A 26853-nucleotide genomic window follows, 5' to 3' on the forward strand; every position below is an offset into this window, starting at 1 on the left:
AACCTAGTGCACAGTTGCCCAGTACAAACATGGTTTACCTAGTAGTAGGATTTTCAGCAGGAGACGAAACCATGCTGGTAGAGGAAAAAAATCTCACCCAAAGGAGAGAAGGTCCTAGATGAAGGGTTTGGATGTAGGTTGTTAAGAATGGCAGGAAGCGTTTACACCAACCAGAAGGAAAGCCATTGCTGGATGCATGAAAGTAGCAATCGGATTTTGGATATATGCCTAGGAGTGGTATAGCTGGGTCTTGAGGAAGCGCTATTCCTAATTGTCTTGAGAAAGCGCCAGATTGATTTCCAAAGTGGGTTGTACAAGTTTACATTCCCACCAGCAAGGGAGGAGGGTTCCCCTTTCTCCACATCCTCTCCAGCATGTGTTGTCACTTGAGTTTTTGATCTTAGCCATTCTGATGGGTGTAAGGTGAAATCTTAGGGTCATTTTGATTTGCATTTCTCTGATGGCTAAGGACGTTGAGCATCTCTAAGTGTTTCTCTGCCGTTCGATATTCCTCTGCAGAGAATTCTCTGTTTAGCTCCATACCCCCTTTTTTAATCGGATTACTTGATTTATTGCTTTTTAACTTCTTTCGTTCTTTATATATTCTGTATATTAGCCCTCTGTCAGATATAGGGTTAGTGAAGATCCTTTCCCAGTCTGTACACTGTTGTTTTGTTCTGAGGACAGTGATTTGTTTAACCATGTTCATAGCAGCTTTATTCATAATTGACAGAACCTGGAAACAACCTAGATCTCCCTCAATGGGGAATGGATACAGAAATTGTGGTATATTTACACAATGGAATACTACTCAGCAGTTAAAAACAAGGAAATCATGAAATTTGCAGGCAAATGGTAGGAACTAGAAAAGATCATTCTGAATTAGGTATCCCAGAAACAAAAAGACACACATGGTGTATAATAACTTATAAGTGGATACTAGACATATAATATAGGATATACCTACAAAAATCTGTGCACCCAAAAAAGCTGAGCTAGAAGGAGGACCCTGGGTAAGATGATCAATTCTCACTAAGAAAGGCAATCGGGACAGACATTGGAAGCAGGAGAAAATAGGAAACAGCCTACCACAAAGGGCCTCTAAAACACTCTACCCAGCAGTGTATCAAAACAGCTACTGAGACTCATAACAAAACTTTGGGCAGCGTGCAGGGAATATTGGGAAAAAGGGGGGAGATAGTAAGACCTGGAGAGAACAGGAGATCCACAAGGAGAGCAACAGAAGCAAAATATCTGAGCCCAGGGGTCTTTTCTGAGACTGATACTCCAACCAAGGACCATTCATGGATATAACCTAGAACCCCTGCTCAGATGTAGCCCATGGCATCTTAGTATTCAAGTGGGTTCCCTAGTAAGGGGAACAGGGACTGTCTCTGACATGAACTCAGTGGCTGGCTCTTTGACCGCTCCCCACCCCATGGGCGAGCAGCCTTGTCAGGCCACAGAGGAGGACAATGCAGCCAGTTTTGATGAGACCTGATAAGCTACGGTTTTATCATGTCTTTAAGGGGAGGAGGACCTCCCCTATCAGTGGATTTGTAGAGGGGCATGGGAGGAGATGAGGGAGGGAATGAGAGGGAATGAAGGAGGGGGCTACAGCTGGGACACAAAGTGAATAAACTGTAATTAATATAAAAATAAAAATTTAATCAAAAAGTAAAACAAAACAACAACAACAAAAGAAAGTAGCAATCAGTAGCCAGAAAAGGGGAGTTCCAAAACCAGGGAAGATGGGGAGGAATCCCACCCACTGAGAGAGGCAGTAGGTGGGAAACTTAGGTTGTTGATTGGCAGTACTTACCTGGATTCCATTTGACCTGAGAGGTGGATTCAGGTAGATTTCCTGTAGTTTGTGAGAATCCTTTTTAAGTTTACAAAGAAGATATGCTTTAAACATGTTAGTGTCACCGCTGTTCTGTAGTGAAATACACACTGTAGAAAAGGGCGGTAAAGCATTACTGTGTTAACAGCCTAAACACTCTTTAAGGTGAGCTCTAGGAAGGCAGAAGCCTTCTGTGAAGTAGAAGGGGCAGAAGATCACTTGAGCTTGATTTTTAGTATGATTACACACCATGAAAGAGGTGTTTCTTCTTTCTTTTTTTTTTTATAATTTATTTAATTTTATGTGCATTAGCTTGAACGTGTCAGATCCATTAAAACTGGCATCACAGACAGTTGTGAGCTGCCATGTAGGTACTAGGAATTGAACCCAGGTCCTTTAGGAGAGCAGACAGTGCTCTTAACCACTGAGCCATCTCTCCAGCCCCGGATTTTTCCTCTCTATCCAGAAGACTGGATGGATATAAGTCTAACACAATGAGAAACAACTTTTAAGTCTATACTTAAAAGACAAACAAAAGGAAATTTAAAATCTTGAGCTTGGAACCATGATAGTGCATCATATAGAGGATTTTTTTTTTTTTAACCAGAGCTAGATTAATAAATCAGAGTGCTAGTGATAAATGTCAAAGCTCTGGACAGTTAATACAACAGTAGCATAGCAACAGGAAGAAAGATGAAGCTTTAAAAAAATCTATTTAGGATACTTTAAATCACCTTAACTTAAACTTTTGTATTCTTAGGCCTTGTATCCATCCAGTTATTTATCATGGGACACAAGTGAAATTGTTGGGAGCAGCAACTGTCCTTCAGCTAAAGGAATGGTAAAAGGTTACATCTGAGACCTGCTTCTTGAGTCTGGTAACAAAGTAGACTGTGTCTAGACCTGACAGTAGCAGCTCTAGGAGTAAGGCTTAAGGCCTGGTCTCCTGCATATGAAGAGGACTGAGAAGGCCTCCGAAGCCTCTCATGACAGAGGTTGGACTTAGGTTTTAAACATCATATCCAATAAGGAAATTATAACGTCTTATATATGAGTTAACAGTTTAAAATCTTAAGTTCTTTTTTTCTCTTGAGAGCCGAAAAAGAAATGAGAGAGGATTTTTTTTTCTTCAAATTTTAGTTGGAAAGTACAGTTTTAGAGAGAAGAGTCAGGCTTTAGAGATGAGAGATTTTGGGAGGGTAGAGCAGGGTTTAGATACCTGGGGATCAGTTGTCTGTGAGAGTTTGGAGATGTGGTATGGCGATTTTTGTCTTTGAATGAGGTCAGGCTGAGAAATCGTGTTTGGGCTCCTGCAGGCCAGCTGTGGGAGTGGGAGTAGGGGCCATCGGCCAAGTGCAAGAGCAGGCAGAGAGAAACAGGACTTTGAGAAAGAGAAATAGGGAAATTGCTTTTCAGTGATCACTCAGTGTTACTGAATAATAAAGCTTGTTAGGCCGGATTTTGGGTGGAGAGGCTGGAGGTTTGTCAGAGGGAGAGAACATGAACGAGCCATCCTTGGGAATGAGAAAGGAAGAAGAAATGTCCCAGCAGCCTGTGGTCATGAGTGTCCCCAAGACTGGGGTGGGACTGAGCATGGACCATGCCACTAGCTCTTTGTCAGTTAACTAGCACAGCAGGTCAAGGCCTTACCCTGGCTAAGCCTGAGAAACTCGGTGCCTGGTACCAGGGCTTTAGCAGCAGTAAGGCCTTGTTCTAGTAGAGGGAATCTCCTCTGCTGGAAAGGATAGAGGCAGATAGGCAGCTTTATAGTAGAGGTAAGGGGGGCAGTGGCCTTTCAGGGCCTACAAGAGACTGCAGTTTTGGAGCTCTGAGAACAGTGGGACAGAAACGAGGTAGTGAAAGCAGTTGGCAGCTGAGAGCCACGCTTTGTTATAACCAAGATGGCTGACAATCATGTGACTGCCCTTGATTGCCCTTAGTGAAAATGGCATGGCTCCATCCTCTTTATCCGCTCAAATCAACATGGATGCCCCATCCTGTGTTGTGCTCAGTTGGGGCAGTGCTGCATGATTCGGGGTCTTGAGACCGTGGGCTCCCCAGCATGCTGTCTGCCTGGCAGTGACCATAGGGCATGTGGCAGTGGTGGTTCAAAACTGTCTGTGAATGACATGACTGCATGGCCCAGGACAATTTAAAAACCATCTGCACACGGGTGCGTGCTGTGGGAGGGTACGGGGGTGTGCAGCAGGGGCCCAAAGCTGAGCAGCATGAGGCAGGTGATTGCTTACCTAGCAGGCATCATTGAGCCATCCCAGTGAGCAATACCATCCAGAGATTGTGAGCAGCGGAGATTACAGTGGCGGAGGATTGAAAGCAGCAGGAGAGAAAGAAAGATTGGTACGCGTTTGTGGGCAGGCAAGAGAATGGGATTCCAGAGTGAAACCCATGGAATTGCCTGCCCATCACGGCACCGAATGTTATGATATGAATTACACATTGTGCAACAGGTTGTGGTACATGGAAGTTTGCTATGGGAAAGTCGAGAGAGAGGCAGTGAGAGAGCTTAGAAGAGAGAGAATAGAGGGTGGGGAGGGAGACAGAGAGATAATCAGAAGGACAGAGAGACAGGCAGAGAGAGGAGGAGAGAGAGGGGGAAGAGAGGAAGAGAAAATGGCTGGGTCGCAGGTAGGTTATATTCAGAGCACCAGCGGCAGGTGATGACATAGGACACGGATGGTGACCCAAGACCTTGTCAGGACGCCAAAGGCCCCTGAGGACAGGGCAGTTAAATTGCCTGACAACATAACACTTGCAGACAGCAAGAGCAAGACAACTTTGGTAATTTGAACCTTTTCCGGCTTCAGTGTATAATGTTTGAATAAAATAACTGGAGTGAGCTATCTGGGTGTCAGTCTTTCATGAAGAGGCTGAACCCCTCTACTTTTTTGGGAAATGAAGACTTAGCATCTTGGTGAGCTTCTCTCTCAACTGTGGCACGTGCGACTGACATCTATCAATACTTTTTTATTTTATTATATATATATTTTTAAAAAGAGGGCTTTGTCTCACATCTTGGCTGACCTAGGCTCACCATATAGACTAAGCTGGCCGTGAACACATGGCAATCCTTCTGCTTCAGCTGCCTAAGCCACGGGGTTGTGTGTTTGACCAGAGTGCCTGGCTTTTGTGTGTCCTCTGTGGTTTGTGGTGTCCTGCTTTTTGTTGGTGCCTTAGACACTGTGCTGGCACTATCTTCACTCCTTTCAACGATTCTACCTTGTCCTCCTGAGTTGGCGCAGCAGCCAATGAAAACCCTCAGAATGATGTTATGTAATTCATTGTATAGTTTGTTCATGCTATGCTCGTTAGGATCTTTGACATCTTATTTCTTACTTTGGAAATCTTTTTATACCTCAGCGTCACTGAGGTATAAGTGACAAACAAAAACTGTGTATTTAAGGCACATAGGGTAATGTTTTATGTATATATGACTGTGTATATACTGTGAAATAATTACCACAATAAGCTAATTAATGTATTTATCACCCACAGTGACCCTTCCTTGTGTCAGTTTTTTTTTTTTTTTTTTTTTAGGGGGGGTGAGAACACATAAGATTGATTCTCAGCAGATCCACATATGTAAGGCATGGCCATTGTCTCTTCAGTCTCTTTGCTATCATATATTGGGTCCCTAGAACTTACCAGTTTACAACTGCAAGTTTTTTCTGCTGGCTAATCTCTCCTTGTTTCTGCCCCGTCCCTCACTCCTGGTAACTGCTTCAACCCTGGTTCTATGAATTTGACTTGTGAAACTTACCACAGACATGAGATCCTGTTTTGTCCTCTGTGATGGCCTTAGCATGGTGTCTTTAGGTTATCTACCTTTCTTCTTTCCCCCCCAGACATGTGTGGTCGATGTTTTGAGTTGCATTTCCTGATGACTAGGATACATCTTTTCATAAGTGTGTCAGTCATTTGTCTCTGCCCTGAGGAAAAGTACCTTTTCAGGTCCTTTGACTTAAAAAAAAAACTTTAATTTTTAGTATTGAGTCATGTGTTCCTTGTGCGGTTTGGAAATCAAGCCCTTAGGTCCTTCATGGTTTGCAAGTGCCCTTCCTCAACCTCTGTGGCGCCTTCATGTTTTACATTTCTTTTACTAGTGAGAGCTTTTTAGTTTGACATTGCCTCTTGTCTGTTTGTTTATTTTGCCTCTTGTCTGTTTGTTTATTGCCTCTTGTCTGTTTGTTTATTTTGTTTTTGTTGCTTATGTTTTTGGCATAGTTTCTTAAAGTCATTGTCAAGGCCAGTGTCCTAGCCCCTCCTCCATGTTCCATGTGTGATGTCTAAGCCACATGAAAGCATTAGATAGTGATCTGACAATGAGAAGTGGTTCCCTGGAGAACTGCTTTGCTGTGTGTCAGAATTTGAGAAAAACAGTATCTTGGAATCATGATTGTTCTTAGAAATTATTTTAAAATTGGAGATTTGGGCATTTAATGTATAAAAAGAAATGTTGTTAAAAGTATGCACACTTAATGAATATGATTTGAATAGACAATGAAAGTATAAACATGTTGTGGATATAGGAATTGGGATGTGTGCATATGTATTTTTTGTTTGTTTTTTGATTTTTTTTGAGACAGGGTTTCTCTGTGTTTCCTCGGCTGTTCTAGACTTACTTTGTAGACCAGGCCGGTCTCGAACTCACAGAGATCCGCCTGCCTCTGCCTCCCTGAGTTCTGGGATCACAGGCATGCAACACCGCACCAGCTGTGTATATGTATTGATATTCACAACCTGATAATTTCACTGGCTTGTGATCTAAAATTGAAACTACCTTGAGGTTGCTTTGTAGGGTGAAAGTTAAGTGTGATGCATTTGAGCAGGGTACTGATTGCTAACCCTTAAAATTTATAAAAACTAAGGTGTCTAGTTTATTCTAATTCTTCTTTAGGTCGAGATCTGATCTGTATCCAGTCCATGGATGGGATGCTGATGGTGTTTGAGCAGGAGAGCTACGCTTTTGGGAGGTTCCTCCCCGGTTCTCTTCTGCCTGGCCCTCTGGCTTACAGTCCCCGTACGGATTCCTTCATTACCGTCTCCTCCTGCAGACAAGTGGAGAGTTACAAGTGAGTCTGCGCGTTACCTTTGGAATCACCATTATTGTGACTGTTTGCTGCTCATTAATTATCTTCCTGGAAGACCTTGAATATTACAAATGAAGAGGTTACTGGCTTCTTTGGTAAAATGTAATTGGTGTGATTTAGAGCAGGTCACTGATGTATGGAAAGTATTCGGAAGGCCGTGTAGTGCACTGGTTCCATGAAGTCCGGAGGAGGCAGCTCTTGGTTGGAATTCTGAGTTTGCTCTTTTCCACTGCCTGATGGTCAGCATCTTCAGGAGATAGTAATGCTAGTGTTGACTAGTTTGTTTTAAAGATTAAATGTGTTTCAACTCACTGCCAGCAGAGATGCTCAATATGAATACAACTGCTCCTGATATAATGAGAATTAAATGGCTGCCTGTGGTGGTCCATGTCTTTAATCTCAGCACTCAGGAAGCAGAGGCAGGTGGATATCTGTGAGTTTGAGGCCACCCTCATCTACATAGTGAGAACTTGTTTAAAAAAACAAACAACAAAAATCATCGTCAGCAACAATGGACAGAGACAATGAGTGAAAAAAACCACATCTAAAGTTGCATGTGTGAAATGGTTTTATAATAACAACAAATGCACATGGCATTTGTAAGTTATCTGGGAACAGATGCAATTATTGCAGTGAATGCTAGTGATTTTTACAGAGGAACAGATCATTGTAGATAAGGCGTGGAAGTGAGCCTTTGAACAGAAGTGTACTTTGCTAGAAACTCTTATAGATCTTCCTGAGTTATGTTTGAGAGAATTTCTTTTTTTCTTTTCTGTCAGGGAAATAGCCATAAAAATTATTGTTGGTAGAGAGAATCGGAAAAGAATTAGAAATTTGATCTGGGAACAGAAATAGGGTTGGTTTCAAATATCTTCAGCTCCTTAAGAAAAACAAAAAGATTTATTGTTTATTTGTGTGCTTGTATGTGCCTCTGTGGATTTATGTGTATCACATGTGTGAAGGTGCCATCGAGGCCAGAGGAGGTGCCCTGGAACTGGAGTTACGTGGTTGTGGGCTACGGGAGATGGAGCCCGGGCACCAGCCTGAGTTTGTCCTTCGCTGCAGAGCTGGCTCTGCACCCGTCATGACTGTCTTTGTGATGGCAACATTTAAAACTTGACACATCGTATCATTCTGGGTTGGGTTTTGCCCACACGATGCTTCCCACTGTGGGAAGAAGAATACAAATCTCAAGGGCAGTGGCCCCGGAGATGGTGCGTTCGTGTCAGCGCCGTGTGTTGAGTCCCTCAGGCATTTCCCCTCGCAAGTGGCAGACTCTTGTCCACAGCGCAGTTCTCTGTGCTGGAAACAGGCAGATGCTTGTGACTAAGCAGAGCTGCTGGAAGCGGCAGCTCATCCCGCAACGCCCTTCCTGCGGCTCCTTTGACTCTTGCCAGAGGAAATGAACTGTGGTGTCGCCTCTGGAAATAAATATATTTTGTCTGAGAAATTGTCTGTGTAGTTTACCTAGGACTGCCAAAACTTAGGCGGTTCTTCGGGGATCTGCTTTTCACCTTGTTCTGTGACTCACCTCCCGCCAAGCAGCGCTGCTCAAGGGGCACAATGCCCAAATTTGAATGTGCAATTGCTGACTCTTAGGCAGGTGCACGTGTGTGAGCATATGCATGCATGTATGCATTCGTGCGTGCGCGCATGCATGTGTGAGAGTTTGATTGGAGTGATCCTCTGAGGAGGCAACAGGTGCATTTCCTTAACATGTGAGTTTAGTGTCACAGAAGTCTCATTTCAACGCTGATAGTTCTCCAGCAAGATCTATTTAACTCATTTCCATTTAGGGTAAAAAAAAAAAACAAAAACAAAAACAAAAAAACCACCCTACACTTTACCCATTATGAGGTTCATTTATAATGGTAAAAATGCACAAGATAATGGGGTGATTTAAAACATTAAGTTCTGTGATATATGTATGCATGCTTTCAAGTTTAATAGATTGAATTAAATGATAGTCACCAGGGACACTTAGGAAGGGGAAACGCATGAAAAACTTCTGGTTCCTTTTCTTGAGGCTTCATTAAGTCGATCTATAGTCAGTTAATAGAGTGTAATTGGCTAATAGAATGGGCTTTTAAGACATAATTCACCTTCGTTTTGATATTGCTAGTTAACTACTTTAAAGTTAATTATATTCAGATAGGCGCATTTATGGGCTTTGGCCTCAAGCTTCAGTGGGTGTAGAATCTTCTGGCCAGCTTGTTATTAATGCATGTACATGTGCCTACCCCAGTCCCTACACTCAGGGATAAGACACAGCTCATCACTGTAAATATCAACTGCAAGGGACTTTAATTTAGAATTGAGTGTTCTTCTTTCTTTCTTTCTTTCTTTCTTTCTTTCTTTCTTTCTTTCTTTCTTTCTTTCTTTCTCTTTCTCTCTCTCTTTCTTTCTATCTTTTCTTTCTTTCTTCCTATCTTTTCTTTCTTTTTTCTTTCTTTCTCTCTCTTTCTTTCTCTCTCTTTCCTTCCTTCCTTCCTTCCTTCCTTCCTTCCTTCCTTCCTTCCTTCTTTCCTTCCTTCCTTCTTTCTTTCTGTCTGTCTGTCTGTCTGTCTTCCCTTTGAGACAAGATCTGGCTCTCTAGCTCAAGGCTTGGTGAAGTTGTAATTCTTCTGTCCCAGCCTCCAATTTAGGATTACAGACAGGTACCATCAAGCCAGGCTTGTTTTCTTACATTACGTATGTATTTATGTATGTATGTATGTACATATGTATGTATATGTGTATTTTGTCTGTGTGTGACCTGTTAGGTTTTTTTTTTAAAGATCCATTTATTTATTTTTTATTGTGTAGGTGTTGTGTGCACGTGTGTGCTATGGTGTGTGTGTGTGTGTAGGCCAGAGGACAACTCGTAGGCTCTGGTTCATTCTTCCCAACATGTGGGACCCGGGGATTGAATCACGGTGTCAGGCTTGCCAGCAAGTGCCTTTACCGAGCCATCTTGCCAGTTCCCTATTTAACTTTTGTGAGAGAATTGTTTGTCCTGTGTTGAGGCAAAGGGTTTTGGTGTTTCTGCCCTCCTGATCATGTGTCTTTTGTTTTCTCTTCCTGTCAGAATTCCTTACTCAGCTACAAAGTGGCCCATGAGATGGGGAAAGAGGTTTTGGTGAAGAATGGAGGTAGACAGTAATAAAATACATGGGGCTGAGAGGTGGGAAGGGACTACTGGGAGGGTGTGTGGGGGAGGGAGGGGCTGGGGTGGGTGGGAAAGGGGTTGGGGAGGAAGAGCAATCAAAACAAAGCATATGTGAAAATGTAGTGATAAAAGACCTTACTTTATGTGCTAACTGAAAAGCAAACAAAAATCTCTAACCCCCAAAAGCAAAACAACTGAAAGAATTTGTGCCATATACTTTAATTTTCTTGCTTGGCCCTTCCCATTGGAAGGCCTTTACTTTTCACTTCAGTTTATGTTCTTATTCTCCAAATTCTAACTTAGTGTTTGAAGGCCATTTCATATTACATATATGTATACACACACACACACACACACACACACACACACACACACACACACATATATATATATATATATATATATATATATATATATATATATAAAATCTCCTTTTTTATTAAGCACTCTTTTTGGCAGATGGTGGCTCCTATTGTTGCCCAGGCTGGTCCCACATTCCCAGGTTCCAACGACTCTCTGCCTCTGCCTCTGCCTCCTGAGTGCTGAGATTTTAGGTGTGTGACACTGCCTGGCTTAGCTGTCCTTCTAAATTCCATCACGAAGCCCACTTTCTCTTAAAAAGAATCTCAGTTTTCTTATGCCGTTGGTCCTCTGCATGAACAGGTTCCACAGTCACACATTCAACCAATCCCACACTGAAGATGTTTGAAAAACTCTGTTTTAAGCAGAACAGACCTTTCCCTCTTGCTGTTATTTCCCGCACATTACACTTCACAGACCTTCTGTCTCCATAGCCTTTCCATTGATTTAAGCAGTCTAGGGACAGATTAAAGTGCCTGTGAGGCAGCGGCTGGGGGCTAGCTCAGCGGGCGAGATGCTTGCTGCCCAAGCTTGAGGACCTGTGTTCAGATAACCAGTGTGAGCAGCAGACGGTGACAGTGTGTTCCTACTGATGGGAAGCCACAAGGCAGGGGGAGTTTGGCCTTTCGTTGGCCAGAGACTGTGTCTGAACTGGTGAGTTTCAGGTTCAGTGAGGAACTCTATCTCAAAAGTAAGGCGAGAGCACTCGAGGAGGCACTTGACATGAACCCTTGGTTTCCAGATGCGTGTGCACACAAGTATGTATGCACACAAGCACCCCTCCCCCACATGGTTTTTCATTCTCATTTAAGACAAGCTCCGTGGGGCAGGTATTCACCTGTACTCCATCCTCAGTGTTGAGGAAAAAAAAGTCTATAAGGGAACATTCATAATCTATGCTCTAAATACTGTGCTACTTTTTATAACATACTTGAGCATTGGCATTGTGGTGACTGTGGGAGTGTCAATGTCCTGGAACTAATTCTTTATGGATTCCAAGGACAACCTTAATGAAATGTGTGCTCTTTACAATCCAGCCTCTTTTACCTCTGTGGTTGTGGACTTTCGAATTTGGAGAGCAGTTTTAAGGTATCCCTTTTATATTTTCTAGAAAAAAAATCATTTCTCAAGGACTTTCTCTGTCCCACACATTGTAAAAGGCACTAGACACGCAAATAAGGCCTGCCTCTTGACTTCAGGCAGTGCTCAGGCAGGTGCGGCAGGCTTCCAGTCAGCCGCTACTGCCGTGTGCTGTGACACAGGCTACTGCCGAGCTTCTCATGGGACGCTGGCAAGGCTCGGAGCTGTGTGGAGGAAGCCCCCAGAGAAAGTGTATCAGCCTCTTGTTTACTTCCATTCCTTTGCTGTACCCTAATGACTCTTGCAGCCACTCCTAGATAAATAGAGGGCTTTAAGTACTTAAAGGGTCGTCAGTCTATACCTTCAGAGTCCGTCTAGCCCTACGATGACCGTCATCAAGAAAATAAATGAGAACAGATGCTGGTGGAGAGGTAGGAAAAGAGGGGCTCATATTCAGGCCTGGTGACAGTGTAGACTTGTACAGTCACTATGGAAATTATTATGGGAATTCCTTAAAAAAAAGAAAAGGAAACTACCATGTGATCCAGCCGCATAACTCTTAGGTCTACGCCCCGAGGACCCCTGAGTCGACACAGCACAGAGATACTGGCCCATGCGTGTTTATAGCTGCCCCATTCCTAGCAGTCAAGACAGAGCCAGACTAGACGTCCGCTAGCAGGGAACACATAAAGATGAGTTACATGCCCAACAGCATGTTATACAGCCATCAGTAAAAATGAAGTCAGATATTCGCAAGAAAATCTTCACGGCGGGGACTGTGCTAAGGAACATCAACCAAGCGCTGAAAGACAGTAACGCGCATTTGTCTCATGTATGGAACCTAGATCTAAAAAAATGTGTTTCTGTACGTGTGAACTTAGAAATGTGTACTTGTAGGTGAGAAAATTAGAGAGGGAGGAAGATATCTCAAGGGAGGTGGGAAACAGAGACACAAAAAGACACATCTGCTTCGGAATATGTGGAATAAGAGAGCAGATGTGGAAGCTCACTGAGGAAGAAAAGGAGCCAGGTGGCGATGGGAGAGGCCTCCGGGAGGACGGGGGGCCTGGACGGCAGCCAGACGGGAACAAAGTCTAATAGCAAATGAAGATGTCCTATGAAACCAATTTCTTTGTATGCTAACCAAAAAATTTGAATAAATACGTAAAATATCCTTTTCTTTAAGGTTTTAAAAATATTTGAATGTTTATCAGCAGAAATATACATAATGTGTTTACATTAAGGCCAAACACCTCAAAAGATGCATTGGCGGAGTTTGTTAATATGGCTCACCAGGCTGAGGCTCCGGCCGAAGGAAAGGCTGTCTTCTTGCCTGTCTGTCTAGCTGTCACCAGTGTCTGACATCTCTTGCTTCCTTCCCTGCCTTTCTGCTGCCTCCTGCTTCTTCCTCAGTCAGTTGTCGTCCAAGGACGCCCATTAGGCTCTTCCTTCTTTCATCTCCGTGGGTTTTGTTCTTGGCTGGGCTCACAGCTCCTTGGTGGCAGGTATCTTTGAAGTTCCTGCTTGCTCCCTTGATGGCAGTAGATATTTCACATGTGCTTTATGCGAAAATAAAACATGTATATTCGGAAAGCTTCTGTTTTGTTCTTGGCATTTTTTTTAAATGAAAATGATTTTCCTTAGCATGATAAGAATACTTGTGTGATCGTGGAAATAGAGCGAGTCACATTAGAAATAGGAGTCCATGTTGGTTGTGTCTCTGCTTGCTGTTAACAAGGCTACTCTATGGGTCACTGACCTCAGATGAACTAATAACTCTTTGTAGTTACGTAAAAAGCTTCAAAGGGCTCAGAGGGTGTTGGGTTTTTGGAATAATCTGACTAATATCTATGTCAGCCTCAGGTAGATTGGAGTCTACAGCAAGTTAACTATTGTGTAATTACTTGCCTGACGGCTGATTTATAATAGGACCAGCGCTGAGATTTCTGGTCCTAACTGCATACTAGTTCTATACCCTGAAACTGGCAAAAGGAAAACAACCCCTCTTTGGAGCTTGGAATGCCAGATTTATTTATTTATTTATTTATTTGGTCACCTTTGGAAACTTTGGGGTCTTGAAAGTCAGTTCAAGATTAAGCTCACTTACTGCGGCTGCAGACCCTGTAAAGCTTTGCTTTGTGATAGTCACATCCTCTCCCCCCTCCTTCACATCCTCTCCCTCCTCCCTTCACATCCTCTCCCTCCTCCCTTTTCAGCCTCCTGGCACATGACTCATGCCCCTCTGCTGTGTCCTTCTGAGCTGCCATGGCCTTCGCATGTGCCGCCTCCTTCTCTGTGGTACTCCTTCCCTCCTTGCCAGCCTGACCAAGTTTTTCTCAGTCTCTAATACCAACTCTCACTTCAGAACCCCCAGGAGTCCAGTGATTTGATCCTGCCCTCATGTTTCTCGGGCATTGTGCAGCTGTGAATGCTGTCCATGAGCCCGGGGCTTCTTGAGACACTCAAAATTCATCCATGTTTAGCTCTCAGAGTAACTGTAGCTCATTATTACTATAGTTGATTCTAAGTTTATAGAATAATAATAAAGTTATTAAATGAAGAACTTCAAACCATTTCCCTTTCTTATTAAATCATAATACTTTGTATTGTTCCTCTAGCGCTAAGATGAAAATTTAAGAGCAGGCATGTTCAGACAATTCTTTTTTATTTATATTTTTATTAGTTACAGTTTATTCTTTGTTTCTCACCTGTAGCTCCCTCCCTCCTCCCTTCCCAATCCCACCCTCTTTCCCTCTTACCCCTGCCCCTCCCCCAGTCCACTGATAGGGGAGGTCTTCCTCTGTTTCCTTCTGTTCCTAGTCTGTCAGGTCTGATCGAGACTGGCTGCATTGTCTTCCTCTGTGCCCTGGTAAGGCTGCTTCCACCTCAGGGGCAGGTGATCAAAGAGCAGGCCAATCAGTTCATGTCAGAGACAATCCCTGTCCCCATTACTATGAAACCCACTTGGACACTGAACTTCCATGGACTATATCTGTGCAGGGGTTCTAGGTTATCTCCATGAATAGTCCTTGGTTGGGGTATCAGTCTCAGAAAAGAGCCCTGGGCCCAGATTTTTGGTTCTGTCGCTCTCCTTGTGTAGCACTTGTCCTCTGCAGGTCTTACCCACTTCTTTCATAAGATTCCCTGTGCTCTGCCCAAAGTTTGGCAATAAGTCTCAGCATCTGCTTTGATACCCTGCAGGGTAGAGTCTTTCAAAGGCCCTCTGTGGTAGGCTCCTGTCCTTTCCCTGTGTCCTTTTCCCTCTTCTGCTGTCCATCCTCTTTGTCTTTCTGAATGAGGACTGAGCATTTTAGCCAGAGTCCTCTATTCAGACAATTCTTATTGCCTAGCACAAAGGTGTCTGAGAACACAAAGCATGTATCCTTGTAAAGTTCCACTTAATTCATAGTCATTTTGGTGTCCTGCTGAAGATTTTGTTGTTACAAATGAGTCAAGTCAGAACAATATAGCGTTGGAATAGGTCATAATCTGTTTTGTGTCCTAGAACAGAATAACAAAGACTTGGTCATTTATAAAGAAGAGAGGTGTCTTTCTTCTGGTTCCAGTCACGGGGAAGTCAGAGGTCATTATACTGCCATGTGGTGAGGGTCTTCTTGTATCCCCTTTTGGTGAAAGCACACAGGAATCCACCCAAGTGAAGTCTAGAGATGGATCGTAGAGCCCCAAGTGCTTCCGTAACTGGCTAGTTACCTGTCACTGTCATAGAAGATCCTGGCAACAGGAGCGGGAAGCTGCCTCGTTACTTTTCATCCACATAGAGGAAGCAGAGACAGAGCGAACAGGAAGCTGGGCTGTGCTCCGAACCCCCAGGGTCTGCCCCACACTTCGTCCAGCTAGGCTCCCACTTGCAGAAGGTTCACAACCTTCTTAAACAGCGTCCGCTGCGGAGGACCAGGTGTCACATACATGGACCCATGGGAAAACGCATCAAACCGCCACCTAGTTGTCGCTCCACCCCCGAGAGCAGATGACCATCCAGTTGGCTCCTTCTCCCGTGCCTGGCACATTTGGGACATGATTTTGTGGGACACATTCCAACCCTAGCAGTATCTGCTACTTGAGGAGACGTGTATTTCGGGGCTGGGGTTGAGCTTGTGCAATGTACACGTGAGGTATGTGCTCTGCTCAGCTGCACCCAAGCCCCTAGACTGGCGTGTCTATACATGCTCAGATCTTCCACACTGTCTTCTTTGAGGCTGCTGGCCTTATGTTCTCACACATCTCTGTCTTAGCTGATATGAATTGTCTGAGTATATCTGGTTTTAAGTTTTCTCTTAGCCCTGGAGGAACAATACAAATAGTTGTGATTTAATAGGAAGAAAAGACATCTGTTTGAAGTTTTTTTTTTTTTTTTTGTATTTAAGACAGCTCGTTATTCTAAAAATGTCCCATTAATTAATGGGAAGTGAGGGAACTTAAACTTTGTTGGATCACCTTATTTATATTGAGTGATCTTGTAAATTGTTTTAAAGAATGGCTTGAGCTAATGTTAATTATTGAAATAGAAACTGTAAAGTATTTGTAGATTATTCATAGTGTCCACTATTGAGAATGTATCAAGTATCTGAGAAGCCATTGATTTCTCTGTCTTCATAAATCTATTTCTGTCTTTGTCTTTAAACCCCTTTATCAATAATTGGGAATCCAATATTGCTTGAGCATTATTATTATTATTATTATTTATAATTTATTCACTTTGTAGCCTGTCTGTAACCCCCTCCCTCATCTCTTCCCAGTCTCACCCTCCCTTTCTCTTCCCCCACTATATCCCTTCCCTAGCCACTGATAGGGGAGGATCTCCTCCCCTTCTGTCTGACCCTATCCTATCAGGGCTCATCAAGACTGTCTGGGTCTTCTTTTTCTGTGGCTCAGTAAGGCCACATTGCTAGGAGGAAGTAATCAAAGAGCAGGCAATCAAGTTCATGATAGAGACAGACCCTGCTCCCCTTACTTGGGAACTCACTTGGAGACTGAGCTGGCATGGGCTACATCTGAGCAGGGGTTTTAGGTCCTCTCCATGCATGGTCCTTGGTGGATTCATCAGTCTTTGCAAGGTCCCTGGGCCCAGATTTTTTTGACTCTGTTGTCCTCCTTGTGGAGCTCATGTTCCCTCCAGGTCTTTCTATCTCCCTCTTCTTCCATAAGATTCCCTGCACTCTGCCCAGAGTTTGGCTGTGAGTCTCAGCATCTGCTTTGATACCCTGATGGGTGGAGTCTCTCAAGGTCCTCTGTGTAAGGCTCCTGTCCTGTTCCTTGTCTTTTCCTACTTCTAATGTCTATCCTGTTTGCCCTTCTGAATGAGGATCAAGCATCTTCCCTAGGGTCCTCCTTGTTGTTTAGCTTTTTTAAGAGTATAGATTTTAGTATGTTTATCTTGTATTATATGGCTGATATCCACTTATTAGTGTGTATATACAGCCTGAGCATTCTTACTCTGGAACTTTTTGTTATCCCAAACATTTTGAACACTGCATCATGCTCAGAAAGGCTTGGATTTTAGAGCACTTTGGAAGTTTTACATTATGCTGCTAGACTGTAAAATGTATGTATGCATTCCAGCTTCTCCCAACTCTGACACACTTTAACTCTGAGCACTTTGGATGAGGAATAAGAAGTATGTAAATGCCAGGCATGTGATGAAGGCATGTGATGATAGTTTGATTTTAAATTCTTCTTACAAGTTAACAACAACCATTTCCATTTCATAGATGGGAGACTATGGCAGGGTGAATAACTTGACACAATTCACTGACCGTAAGTGGATTGGCTGCTAGTGTCAATACAATACTTCTACAGAGTGTGTATTAACACTTTTCTATGACCCCGACTGTTCGGTGTTAAGTTCTTTCTGGTATGTGTGTTTAGGTGCTAGGGCTTTCTTGCCTGTTGTTTGCTACATGCAGTTGTCTGGAGACTTGAAAGCAGTGCTGGCCTCATAGCAGTGACATGCAGATGTGATTTATCATGATTGTTCATATCACATGCCATAATATAACTCACTAAAAGTTAATTTAAAATTTATAGTTTTTAGAACCAATGAAAATATCTTTCACAATGTTTATGGATTGTGTACCTCTGAAGTTTAAAGTGATTTTTTTACTTTAAAAATTATGATGTCACTTATCCTTTGCCATCTCTTCAAACAGGTACCAAGTACTTGCCTTTGCTACGGATGCGGATAAAAAGCAGGAGACAGAACAGCAAAAACTTGGATCTGGAAAAAGACTTGTTGTAAGGCTGATTAATATATAAAGATTTCAATAATTCAATTTATAATCATATTTGTTAGAGAATTCCCAGAAGCAAATAAAAACACATTCTGACAACTTTTTTAGCCAGTTGTATCAATGACAAAAATTGAATTGGCGTGTTGAGCTGTAGAACGTGTCTGCCCACGTGCTGTGATGTGATGTAGGGCGTCACCGCTACAGCCATCACGGTGAGGGCTAGATATCGTCACTTTTCATTCAGGAGATTAGAAACCAACACAAAGCTTCAAACTGTTTGTGTTTTTTTTTTTGCATGTAGTTTTTCAAGACAGGGTTTCTCTGTGTAGCCTTGGCTGTCTGGGTCTCACTTTGTAGGCTAGGCTGGCTTTGAACTCACAGAGATCCACCTGCCTCCCTGAGTGCTGGGATTATAGGAGTGTGCCACCATGCCTGGCTGTATACTCTTTTCTAAAATATTTCTATTTCCTCCCTCCCTCCCTCCCTCCCTCCCTCCCTCCCTCTCTTCCTTCCTCCCTTCTTTCCTTCCCTTTTTTAAGGGCTTTAAAATCTTTATTTTTCACTGACCTAGAAACTATAAAATACTAAACAGACTCAACAGGTTGTATGTGTATGTTTACACAGGCATACACATATATACATATGCTCATACATACACACACTCACATACATATATACACATATATACATACATACACATGTATATACACACATATACATATGCATACATACACACATACATTCATGTGCTCACATGCATATACACACATACATACACATACATACACATGTGTATACACACATATACAATATACATCCATACACACCAGGTCTTTGAAAGGGAGCAGGGATGTAATTAGCACGTGGGAGGGCTCGGAAAGAAGACTGGGTGTGTGCGTGTGAAAGGATATATATATTGTACATATGTGGAATTAGAGTAAAAGCAGATAGATTTCTAGATGCATATGAACCACCTAAATTAAATCAAGATGAAGCAAATAATTCTTTAGAAACTTTTAAAATATGTTTCTTGTATGCAGCAGATTGTTGGGTAAATTGAAAGCAGATTTTTTTCATAGAATATATTCTGTTGATGCCTTCCCTCCTCCTACTCTACCCAGATGCTCCTCACTTCCCTTTGTCTCTCTTTCTAGAAAACAAACAGGTATTCACAACCTTTGTTTCTCTTATTAGAAAAAAAAAAGGCATCTAAAATAGTACAACAGCAACAATAACAATAACAAATAAAATAAGATAGAAACAAATTAGGATAGGACAAACAGAAAAAGAGAAAACCAATACACAAACACAAGAAAACCCATAAAAACAGTATATGAACAAAATATCTGTAAGGTGAAGAAAAGAAAAGCCCAGACAAAGAATGATGAGACAAAGACAGTTCCAGGAACGCCGTTGAGTTGTTTTCTGTTGGCCGTCTACTGCTAGAGTGGGGCCTGCCCCTAACGGGCTTGTGTTCCCAGTGAGACTCCATTGGGAACAATTAATTGTCCCCTTCTGAGTGGTCTGTCAGTATAGCCTGTGGGTTAGGAACGAGGGCTGTGTCCGCCTCTGCTCTCAGCGGCGGGCCTGCTTAGATCTGTGCGAGTCCCGAGCAAGCTGCCACAGTCGCCGTCCAGCCACTCCTAACTTATACTTTGTTTGTTTGTTTGTTTATTTATGATGTTACTCTGTGGCCAGACCCATGCATGCCTTTGTCTCTCTTTCTCTCACTCTCTTTTCTCTCTGTATGTGTGTGTGTGAATGTGTGCAAGCACATGTGTGTGTTTGTATGTATGCCAGTGAACAGCCTGCTGAGTTGCTTCTCTCTTTCTATCATGTCCTGGGAATTGAACACAGATCTTCATGCTTGGCAACAAGCTCCTTCATCCCCTGAACCATTTTTCTTAGCCAGAAAAACAGCTCTTTACTATGAAAATTTGTGTATATTATATTTCTCTGTTCATAATGACTTTTCCTTTGGCTAATTTTTAGATAATTTTCTTAGCACTTATTTTGAACAATTAAGATTCTGACTTCTTTTTCCCTTTTTTCTCCTTTCTTCCTTATATTTCTTTCAGGTTTAGAACTTGTTGAGTTTCCTGGATCTGTGAATTTGCAGTTTTCATAAAATTAAAAAAATTGGGCCAATAATTTTTCAAACAATTTGTGTGTGTTTCTCCTTTCTATGGAGCACTGCAACTATACAGACACTTAACTTACTCTAGACTGTCCCATGGATCACAGATTTGTCTTTTAATTTTGTTCAATTAATTAATTAATCTTGCAATGGCAAAGATTGAGCACTGGGCCTCATATGTATTTTTTTTTTACCAACCAAATATTTCATTTTCCTTCAAAATATCATTTATTCTTGCTCTTTTTCACGTGAGATAATTTTTATTACTATAATGAAGATTACTAATGATTTTTTTTCTAGTGGAATGAAACCCATTTACTATAGATTTAATTTTGTAAATTCAGTTTGAGTGTTTATATTTTCAACATCTCTCTATAACCTTTTGAAGATGTAAAGTTATAATACTTATTATTTTGGTTTTCTAATTCTTAACATCTGTATCAGGTTTGAGTTAAGTTGCAGTTGATTTATTTTTCTTCATTGTAAATTACATTTCCTGGTTGGTTTTATTTGCATGATTGGTAATTTAAATGTTTTTATTAGATGTCAGATATAGTCAATTTTATTTTGTTGCATTTTAGATATCTCTGAATCATTACAGGCTAAGCTTAGTCCTGGGACACAGTTGTTTGAAAACAGTTTGATCTTTTTGAGCATTGTTTTAAAGATTTATTAAGTGGGACGGAACTACTTCTTGTGTGGCTAATTTTCCACACTCCTGAGACCACATCCTTCCGCATGCTCTGCCAGTGCCTGAGACTGAGCTTCTGAGCATGGGTTCAGTCATGAGGGGATGCTGGCCACTGTAACCTGGAATCTGTGGGGTGGTGGTCCCCTGGCCTTCCCTATATTCTTTCTGTAAATGTGCTGACGAAGTCCCCAGACATCTGAGGCAAACTTTCTATAGGTCTCCCAAGGTTGGTCTCCTCATTGAATGTATTGTGAACTATTAACTGCCTTGGTTTCTCTGGACTCTGAATTCATCTTCTTAGCTCCATAAGTCTGCTAGGCTCTGCTGGCCTCATCTTCCCTGACCCTGGTCAGAAAGATCTCTCCTGAGGCTGGAGGTGACATGTCAGCATTTGTTTTCCATGTGTTTGATATATATGTGTGTGTGTGTCTTACAAACCATTGTTTTATGTGTTCTGTGAATTTTGTGAGAGGCTAAATCCTTTCTTGTCCCATCTTGGTTAGAAGTGGGAGAACTTTTAAATTAATATTCTTAGTAAGCTGAGGCTGTAGACTGTTTCCCTATGAGGTATGATACTCAGTTCATAGGGAATGAAAGTTTTTATCGTCCAGATCTCAGACTGTGGCCTCAGAAATGGTATGGCTAGATATTTTGGATGGATCTTTATTTCTTAGTTCTGTGCACACCAACCTGAGCTACAAGTACTGTTATTGATATTAGACTTCTAGCAAATTACAGAGTAGTGGGAGATGTAGCGTCTTGATTATCCATTGGAATCTGATAAAATGGAAATCGAATCATTTCCTTCTTCCCCTTTTTCTTTCCATCTTCCTGTTGTTTTATTATTTATTTATTTATTTATTGCTTTTGTTTTTGTTTTTCTTTCTGAGATAGGGCTTTACTATGTAGCCCAGGTTAGGCTTCAACTCACGATACTCTTGACCAGCCTGTCAAGTGCTGGTGCTGTGGCGTGTGTTGCGGTATTCAGCAGAGTGACTCATGCTGGATTTGCGTCCAGCTTATGATGCTCTGGTTCATCTCCCTGTCTCTACAGTGCGGCTTCACTCCCACAGAAGGTTCTTATGTGTGCATTGACACTATCTGCCTTTCTGACTTTTACTGCCTGTGTTCTTCAGATATTTTAATCCTAAAGGAGGCCGACTAATACTTTAAATCATGAATTTTTAGCTAGAAGGCCACTGTATTTTTAAAGTGACTCTTCAAATTCTCTGGATCTAGTCTATCTTCACCCATCTTTCCTTTTTTTATTTTTTTGAGAAAGGGTCTAATGTAGCTTGGGCTGGCCTTAAACTCTTTTTTGAATTTTTATATTTTTAAAAATTCTTTAAAAACTCCATACATGTGTATACTAGCTTTTGGGCATTTTAAAACCCCCACCACACTCCTATTCCTGACCCTCACCGAGACTTTCTTCCCAACAGTGCTCCTTTTACTTGGCTGCCTTCAAATCTTATTTGAACCTACTGAGGGTAATTGTTTGCTTACATGAGCACGAGTGGGAATTTCCCAAAACACAGGCAACGAACGTACCAGAGTCTACACCACGGAAGAAAACGACCCCTTGCTGTAACAGTCACTAATTGCTGTAGTCCCTCAGTGAGGGCTGGGCTGTGATAGGCCTTTCCTCATGCATGGTGGAAGGGGGACAGGTCTGGTCTGGTGTAGCTGTTGGCAAGAAATCATAGCTACAGTGAGTTCCGGGGTTCAGTGGCCCTGTCACGGTGTTCCGTCAGGACGTTCCTCCCCAGCGTCTGGCTCTGACATCTGACATGCTTCCGCTCCCTCCTTCCAGTGTGTTTTCAGCCTGGGTAATTCAGATGTCCTGTTCAAGGCCAGCATCCCAGAGTCACTTATTCTTTACACTTGGACCTGTTTGGGGTCTCTGTTTTAACCATCACTGACTCCAGAGCTGCTTAACCCCTGTCCCCAGCAACACTAATCGGTGGGTGTAAACATACTATTAGGAAGGCAGTTTGACTCCATGTCCATTTCAGAAAGAAACAGTAGAAGTTTTTCCTCTAGGGCCCATGACGTCCCCATGAGTTCCCTCCTGAGGAGCAATCCCTAAATATCAACCAGAAGTGGTTTGTTAACCCCATAATGTCATGCCACAGTTACCGTGGTGAGCATTTCTTGGCAGGCAGATCAGTGTTATAGCTGGTGGGGTCCAGTGAGTTTTCTCTCCCAGCCACACAGCTCCTGCCCTTAACCCTTTGTCTTTCTGATGCTGGAATTAGAAGCATGCCCCACCACGCATGGGAGCCCTTCCTTTCTACATATCACTATTATTTGTTTATTAGGGGTTAACTGAGTCCACTCATTTCTTCTTGGTGCAGATTTTTTTTTTTTTTTGGTGAGGCCATCTTTACTTAAATCCATATACACACATTATTAATTATTGGTGATTCTAAACACTTTCTGCACCTGCACTTTATGCCTGTCCTTTCATCATTTTCAGGGTCCTCTGCTGGCTACTGAGTGGTCAGCATGGGCATGGGCTCCTCTTTGGGTAGTCCTCAGTCCAAAGGAGTCAGTTTGTCCACACTCCTACGACCACTTGGAGGACTGACTGCGCATGGTTGCCTTTTACAGCTGTTTGTGTTTCAAAACATTGAATTCATAACAATAGTAACGATGTGCTTTGTTGATTTCGATTTGTTGACTTATGTTTACCAAGGCAAACATGGAAGCTTTAAAAAGTTAAAATTGTTTTTAAACTGATATATGAACATTGTACGTGTGCATAGAGCGCCGTGTGATGTTTTGATTTATCTGTGCATTGTTTAGCGTTTAAATCAAGCCCAACACATTTATCTTCAACATTTGTCATTTAAAAATATTTGTGATTTTTAGTTCATATGCATCCGTGTTTTGTCTGACTATGTATTTGTGCACCACACGTGTACCTGTGCCTGTGGAGGTCTGAAGAGACCATCAGATTTCCTGGAACTAGAGGTAGATGTTTGTGAGTCACCATGTGGGTGCGGGGAACCTGACTCTGGTCCTCTGCCAGAGTGTGTCGCTTAACTGCTGAGCCACAGCCACTGTCGTTTCTCTATGGAGAACACCCACAACCCGTCCAGCCTTCGGTGTGCGTTACTGTGTATGCGCCCCTCCGACCGCATTCCGCTATTCCCGAAGGTTTTCAGAGCGCTGCAGGGAACTTTCCGTGAGGAGTGCTTAGGACTCACTGAGTAGCCAGTATCTTGGCAAGCAATAGCATAAACCCTACAGAATACAACTACACCTAGGGCAAGCAAGATGGCTGCAGAACGACGCCAGGACGCTACAAGTGAAGTGAGTTTCTTCACTCGTGGCGATACGAGAGTGACAGACGCGCTCTGTCCCAGCAGCCGCGTCACTGTCGGGCTTTGCTTTTCAGATGGACTGGACACTGAATATTGGCGAGCAAGCCCTTGATATCTGCATCGTTCCTTTCAACCAGTCGGCATCGTCTGTCTTCGTCCTCGGTGAGAGAAACTTCTTTTGCCTGAAGGATAACGGACAGATTCGATTCATGAAGAAGCTGGACTGCAGCCCCAGCTGTTTTCTCCCATACTGCTCAGGTGGGTACGAAGAGTTTCTGTCATCCTTCTGTGTCTCAATACTATGCTTTGTACAGGCATACACACATCAGAAAAAGCCACACTCACACACACACACACACACGCTTCAAACATCTAGGAAAGCAGCTTTTTACTGAACGTTTAATGGAACCTTTAACTTGCACAGTCTGGGTAGACATTTGATGTAAGTTAGCACACGTGGCTGTGCCAGCCATTTGGCTTTGTGTGAGATCACTCGTAGACTGGCGCCCAGCTCATCGGTGCTTTCCATAGTGTGGCTATGGAGTGCTCCCATGAGAGCATCACTCTTTTGTGGGAACAGGGATGTCTAATAGGACGGCTTACAGTGAGTGCCAGTCGATCGTTAGTTTAGATGTGTGATATGTTAATAAAATTCACACCTTCTAGATGAAATGCACACACCTAGGCTGGTATTTATACTTACTGTCTATAAAATGATTTTTTTTTGTTTTTGCTTTTGGTTTCTTGAAGTTGAAAGCTAATATCTTCTCACCTAAAACCTTGATGTGTTAAAGTCAAGATAGTACTACTGGCGTGAGATGACGCTCCGTGAGACCACCGCGTACCATTTTGAAGGGTCTTTCTCTTACCGTCTTCTTTCCGCATCTCTAACCTACAGTTTCTGAAGGTTCGATGAATACCCTGATTGGGAACCACAACCACACGCTGCACATTTACCAGGACGTGACGCTGAAGTGGGCCACACAGCTCCCCCGCGTCCCCGCGGCCGTCAGGGTCGGCTGTCTGCAGTAAGTGCCTCAACCTAACTCTTAGGAAAAAGCTTTTCTTCACTCTCATTTTTCGTCCTGGCCGGCTTTGAACTCACAGCGCTTTGCCTCAGCTGCTGCACCTGGCTCTTATTAAATATCTTAGTCAAGGAATTCTGCAGCAATTTTATAGTTTCACTAAAGAATTACAAGTGGTATTATAGTGTGGCTGTTAATAATAGAAATATTTTTATGGAAATTTTATAAAATTCCTTAATTAACACCATTAATTATTTTCTTGTAATGCTTCTAAGAAGTTACTCCTTTAGAATTACAGGCGAATACTGTTGAAGATAAGAGGGGGATTCTTTTCCTGGTAGATTTTCTTCAGAGTGAAAATGGATGCCTTCCAGTGGTTGATAAGAGTGTGAGAATTATCACACTTGTTTGCAATTCGGAACTTGTTTCAGGCTTGCCCGTGACATGTGACACAGAGCGACGGAAGTTTGTGTGTTTAAACAGCTTAGGGCGTAGGACAATTTTGTACTTACAATGAAAGAAAAATAAAACTGACATCAATATTAAACCCGCGACATGATCTGCCAGTGTTGTTCGCGTAACAGTTAAAGTCCTGAACGGTTCTTGAGCAGCTCAGCTCATGCTTCAGGACTGAAGAGCTCAGCTGGAGTCTAGAAACACCTTCTGTGGAGCCTCTGCAGAGTCTCAGCTCCTCCTAGTTCTGCTGAGTAGAATGTGTATTGTGGACGTTTCCAGTGACTGCTGTCCTGTCTGCTCAGGATTAGCTCTTCCCCGGATGTGGAGCTGGGTGTTTGCTGATGGAGCCAATGAGGGGCTCTCATGGTTGCATGAATGAGCACTCTGTAATATGCACATCCCAAACTGAGTTTTAGAATTATTTTATGTGTATGGGTGTTTTGTTTTGCCTACATGTTTGTCTTCATCATGGGTCTGTGTGGTACCCAGGGAGTCTAGAAAAGAGTGTTGGATCCCTGGGGAAATGGCGTTACAGACAGTTATAAAACACTACGTGGGTCACAGACCTAGGTCCTCCGATGAGAAGCCAGTGCTCTCAACTGCTGAGCCACATCTCCGGCCTCATCCTTGAATATAGTTTTGAAAAAGCTACTTCCCCTGCAGTGGGATGCACAGAGGGTTGAGAGCAGCCAGACTTCAGGGGCTCCAGCTCTGGTCTTCCACAGCATTTAGCCATCTCTCCAGCCACAGAGGTATTTTTATTATCATCTGCAGATCAGTGCACTTTTTTGAGGCTGGAACTCATAGACATCCACATGCTTCTGCCTCTTGAGAACTGAGATTAAAGGCATGGGCCACCACACCAGGCTCATGGGATATATTTATTTACCTTTGATGCTAAACTAGGTTGATATGGGTGCTACCTACATTCTGAAACTTGAAACATCATTGAATCTCTCAGTTTGCTGCATCCATGTCCACAGAAGAGCTGTGTTCACTGAATGCCCGTTAAAAGAAAGCTACCTTTTAAAAATAGAATATTGTTAGCCAAGGTTAGAGCCCTTTCGGTGTTCATACTTTTAAACAAATATTATCAAATCTTAAAAAAAAAAGCTGTTTCCTTATATTTTGGGAGAAAGAACCATCATTTATTTCTAATTGCTATGCATTTAACAACAATCATACTTTTTTGAATATCCAACGAGTAATTGAACTATTTGAAATTAGCTTTTGCAGTGTCCACCAGATTTTTTTTTTTTAAGTTAAGTTTTCTAGTTCTAAATTTTACATCAAATTTAGAACTAGAAAAACGTCCTTGTGGCAGGGCATGTCAGCCGTTTCTATTCCCGGAGAGTAATTCTTACAGCAGCCCATATATTTATCCAGGGGCTGGTTTTCCCACAAGTGACGGCCTGCTGCACAAAGATG

General features: G+C 42.5%; 1 protein-coding gene across 5 annotated transcripts in view; it reads left to right on the top strand.

The window, feature by feature from the left end:
• The window catches only part of Bbs9 (Bardet-Biedl syndrome 9), a 379885-nt gene that overhangs the window by 87175 nt on the left and 265857 nt on the right, over window positions 1–26853 (top strand). For all 5 annotated transcript variants that reach the window (XM_060371023.1, XM_060371015.1, XM_060371029.1 and 2 more), the window contains exons 6-9: window positions 6759–6933; window positions 17707–17791; window positions 24019–24202; window positions 24843–24972. In XM_060371023.1, the coding sequence (XP_060227006.1) occupies window positions 6759–6933; window positions 17707–17791; window positions 24019–24202; window positions 24843–24972 (574 nt within the window). The remainder of the gene's footprint in view (window positions 1–6758; window positions 6934–17706; window positions 17792–24018; window positions 24203–24842; window positions 24973–26853) is intronic.

This window comes from Meriones unguiculatus, chromosome 1, assembly GCF_030254825.1.
Source record: "Meriones unguiculatus strain TT.TT164.6M chromosome 1, Bangor_MerUng_6.1, whole genome shotgun sequence".
NCBI classification, from domain to species: domain Eukaryota; kingdom Metazoa; phylum Chordata; class Mammalia; order Rodentia; family Muridae; genus Meriones; species Meriones unguiculatus.